Source organism: Lathyrus oleraceus, chromosome 5, assembly GCF_024323335.1.
Source record: "Lathyrus oleraceus cultivar Zhongwan6 chromosome 5, CAAS_Psat_ZW6_1.0, whole genome shotgun sequence".
Taxonomy (NCBI): Eukaryota; Viridiplantae; Streptophyta; class Magnoliopsida; order Fabales; family Fabaceae; genus Lathyrus; species Lathyrus oleraceus.
In genome coordinates, this window is record NC_066583.1 from 558448199 (window position 1) to 558452659 (window position 4461).

At 36.9% G+C, this 4461-nt stretch overlaps 1 protein-coding gene across 1 annotated transcript; it reads left to right on the plus strand.

Annotated features, from left to right (window-relative positions):
- Positions 1-1273: 1273 nt before the first annotated feature.
- LOC127086388 (NAC domain-containing protein 72) lies at positions 1274-2942 on the plus strand. The gene is made up of 3 exons (XM_051027148.1): positions 1274-1600; positions 1722-1990; positions 2081-2942. Exons 1-3 carry the CDS (start codon positions 1420-1422, stop codon positions 2654-2656), a joined length of 1026 nt encoding a protein of 341 aa, XP_050883105.1. The 5' UTR covers positions 1274-1419; the 3' UTR covers positions 2657-2942.
- Positions 2943-4461: the final 1519 nt, after the last annotated feature.

Here is a 4461-nt window from a genome sequence, read left to right on the forward strand (position 1 = left end):
TACAAAGGTCATATAGTTTGGCACAACGGCGAGATGCGTAGAAAGAAAAAAGGAAGGCCAAACAACACACGTATCAGGACAGAAATGGATTCAACAGATAAAATGATAAGATTATGTAGTATCTGTCGTCAACCAGGACACAACAAGAACAACTGTCCCAATCGAGCAGCATCATCTGGGCCATAAGCTTTTTGTAACATTGTATTTCTGTAACCTTCAACCATTATATATCATAAAGTTTTTGTTACAACGAGGTTCACAACAAACATCAATACAAAATAAGCAAACTGAAAACATAAATATTTCTAACTGATTACAACAATCAAATTAATGTCATCTCGACCGAACATCATTTCTCTAACATCCTTATCAGTCTTCATTCACACCCAACCAAAGATACTATCGAGTCTCTCAATACTTCTAATTTTTTCCCTTCTGATATTTTTTCATCTAACCAACGAACCAGCTCCCTCTTCAGTTGATCAAACGTAGTGATGTTCCAGAAGAGCATCAACATCTGAGATTTGTCTATCGCATAAATCATCTTTCCGTATCGGCGACGAACATCAAACATGATTGTCAAATGATGAAATGAGATGTGGAACAATGACTCACACAACACATCTATTTATAACAAAAAAAATTGCATTTTACACTGAGGTGTCAATTCAATTGGCACCTCCTCTCAGGTAATACACATGGGCGTCAATTAGATTGGTTAGAGCATATGCCTTAGTCAATCCAATTGACGTCTCCATTCAATTTTTAAGAGGAGTCGTCAATTAAATTGGCGCCTCCTCCTAAAAGTCGGATAGTTTAAGATTTTTTTTTAAAACAATGATTATTTTGAGAATTTTATTAAAAAAAAGGTTATCTTTTTAAAAAAAATTCTATATATTACAGGAAAAGCAAATTCACCATTATTACTTTTAAAAGCATCCATTTAATGGGAAAATGATTCACTGAAATGGATAGACTTTTGTTTATTTTACTTTCGTAAGTACAAATGATTCTTCGTACAATACAATGATTTATTTTTTATTTAAAAAAATAAATAACTCTTTTACATGTTTTATTTGACTTTATACAATCTAGGGATTGCCACGACCGTATCTGATCCAGATAAGATCGAGTGCAGGATGCTTTTTGGCACATAACACATGGCAATTCCCAAGAGGTGAATAACTCAACTGACCCCACTTTTCAACACTAAGACAAATTTTACCGTACCAATTTCAATCCATATGTTCACTATAAATAACACCCCATGTCCACCGTTTATTGAGAAAAAAAAAGAAAAGAAAATTCAAAGAGATAACATTTCTTCTCTCTAAGCAAAAAAAAACTTCACCACCAAAATCTTCTTCATCTTCTCTTCAACTCAATAACTCCATTGTTTCTTTGTGGTAAATAATAATAATGGGAGTTCAAGAAAACGACACTCTTTCACAATTGAGTTTACCACCTGGTTTTCGATTTTACCCAACCGATGAAGAGCTTCTTGTTCAATATCTATGTCGCAAAGTAGCTGGTCATCATTTTTCTCTTCCAATCATTGCTGAAATTGATCTCTACAAATTCGACCCATGGATCCTTCCAAGTAAGTCTCATCAAAATCAAACCAATTCCACTAACTATATTTCTGTAAAAATAGTGTGGTGTGCATGTGTCAGTATGGCTGTTATGTTTAAATTAATTTTGATTATGATTAATTTGTGTAGGTAAAGCGATTTTTGGTGAAAAAGAATGGTATTTCTTTAGCCCAAGAGATAGAAAGTACCCAAACGGGACTAGACCCAATAGAGTAGCTGGATCTGGGTATTGGAAAGCTACTGGAACTGATAAGATTATCACAAACGAAGGTAGAAAAGTTGGTATCAAAAAAGCACTTGTTTTCTATATTGGTAAAGCTCCTAAAGGCACCAAAACTAATTGGATTATGCATGAGTATCGTTTACTTGATTCTTCTCGAAACAACGGCGGCACCAAGGTATTTAATTCAAATTTAATAATTTTATGATACGATATGAAAACAATTTTTTACTGTTTTATTAAATTATTATTATTATTATTATTGCAGTTAGATGATTGGGTTCTGTGTCGAATATACAAGAAAAACTCAAGCGCACAAAAAGCGAATCCTAACGGCGTTGTTTCGAGCAGGGAGTACACACAATACAGTAACGGTTCATCTTCGTCTTCTTCTTCCCACATCGATGAAGTTCTGGAATCACTTCCGGAAATTGACGACCGGTGTTTCATGCTGCCACGTGTCAATTCGCTGAGAACGATGCAGCATCGTCAACAGGAAGAAGAGAAGCTGAATCTTCAGAATAGTTTCATGGATTGGTCTAATCCGTCGTCGATTCTGAACACTGTGACGGAGTTTCAAGAAGCGCAAACTCAAGGGATGGTGAATTTTGGTGGTTGTAATGACGTTTATGTCCCTTCTGTATCCACGTTATCGGTACCGGAGAAGAAACCGACGGAGGAGGAGGTTCAGAGTGGGGCGAGAGCGAACCGGGTTGAGGGTTCTGGTTTATTTCAACGCGGTGGTTCGAGCGATTTTACTCAAGGAATGGGATATTCTTATTCGGTTGACCCGTTTGGTTTTAGATACCCGGTTCAACCGGTTGGATATGGGTTCGGGCAATGAACTTGATAGGAGAATTTGTTATTTGTAATAGTGAATGTGCATGTGGTGTAAATAGGTGGGGATTCTTTTAGCCTAACAAGTTCGCTTTTAGGAAAGTGGAATAATTTGAATTTTGGTCCTCATTTTCGGCTAGGGATTTATTTGGAGGTGGAGGAAATTAACATTCTATGAATCTAGGTTTGGGATGTTGAAAAATTAATTGGTAAGGAATCAATGTAGTTTAGCCACATGAATCACGTTTTGTTGTACTTGAAAATGAAATAGGGATTGCATTTGTTTGCAGTTAGGATTTGGTTTTTGATCTTGATGTGATCCTTTTAGCCAACCACATCAATGCTATACATAAGTAATGCAATCTAATATATTCTAGTTTTTTTTTTTGGTTACAATGGAAAATCTCAAATCTTAAGTGGGCTGAGATAATTTTATTGGGTCTGAAAAGCAGGAATTCAGAGTTAAAGCAGTTTAAAAATATTTTTAAAAATTGTGAAATGTCACTGTGAGATCCAGACTCATGCATATTACTTTGCAATCTTGTCATTACGTAGTACGATAATTAAAGAGGGAATCCTCCTTCTAAGTTAGGAGGAAGAACACGTTCTCACCCTACTACCACGTACTCATTGGAAAAGTAGGAGAAAATCGTTTTTCCCCTGTTACCTGACCCAGAAAGTTGTCTATTAATATCTCAATCGTAAGAGTTAGAAAGATCATTCATTAATTTCACATAAGACTCTTGTGATCATACATGAGATCTCGGTAAAACTAGTCTAGAACATACCCACACTCGATTTGCAACTTCCTCGATCATCCTCTTGGTGATACGATGAGACATTACAATAATAAGCAACACTAATTATAATGACAATTAGGTCATAGCATAGCAAATTGAGTGATGTCATGGAAGAGTGTGTTGTTCCAATCAAGTTTTGCAGAAGAAAGTCTTTACCCTTCAGGAGCAACAACAGAAAGATGTCTAGGCTGGAGGACAAGATCGTATACTCCCGACCTCTCTCTGACGAGATTTGGGGAGCTCCAGTACTTGAAAATTTCAAACTAGCATAACTAGTGAAGTTTGATGGGAAGAGCAACCCCCAAAAGCACATTGATGTCACTAACACTTAAATGGTGATCATAGACGCCTCAGACTCTTTAAAGTGCATGTTGTTATTGAAATTCTGGTGTAGTCAGAATTCAGATGTTATACTCCACGTCATGACATCTGATCTAACATTGAAATTCTGGTGATCATAGACGCCTCAGACTCTTTAAAGTGCATGTTGTTATTGCAAATGTGTCACACAACCACCAGAACCCAAGTGACACAGGTCAACAGCCAACCAGACCCTAGGCTGACCAGACTTGAGGAGGTTGACCAAGACTCCCCCTCAACTTAACAATCATGGAAACTCCACACCGATAACCATGCATTGTATAAAAATGTCTCAACCTGACATACACCATCCCTACCGGTGGCAACTAACTCTATGAGTTACTCCAATCACATCAATCAGACTCCAGCTGACCATAAGTACTAGTGATACAAAACAGCACCAGTCAATGGTAAATATGCATTGCTAGAGCATACTACCTCAACTAACCTCTGAATCTTCATATTCTCACTCCTTGAAAGAACTGCCACTTCTGAAACGTGGTGTTTGAATAACAAGATTCATGGTTCCAATCCTCTTAAATGGTATAGCAATCAGGTTATCCCATTATTGACTACTAACATCCAGGAGACTTGTCTTCCAACACAACATAGTACTTCAGGGAACAACTATCCAACCCTGATCAATCAACAG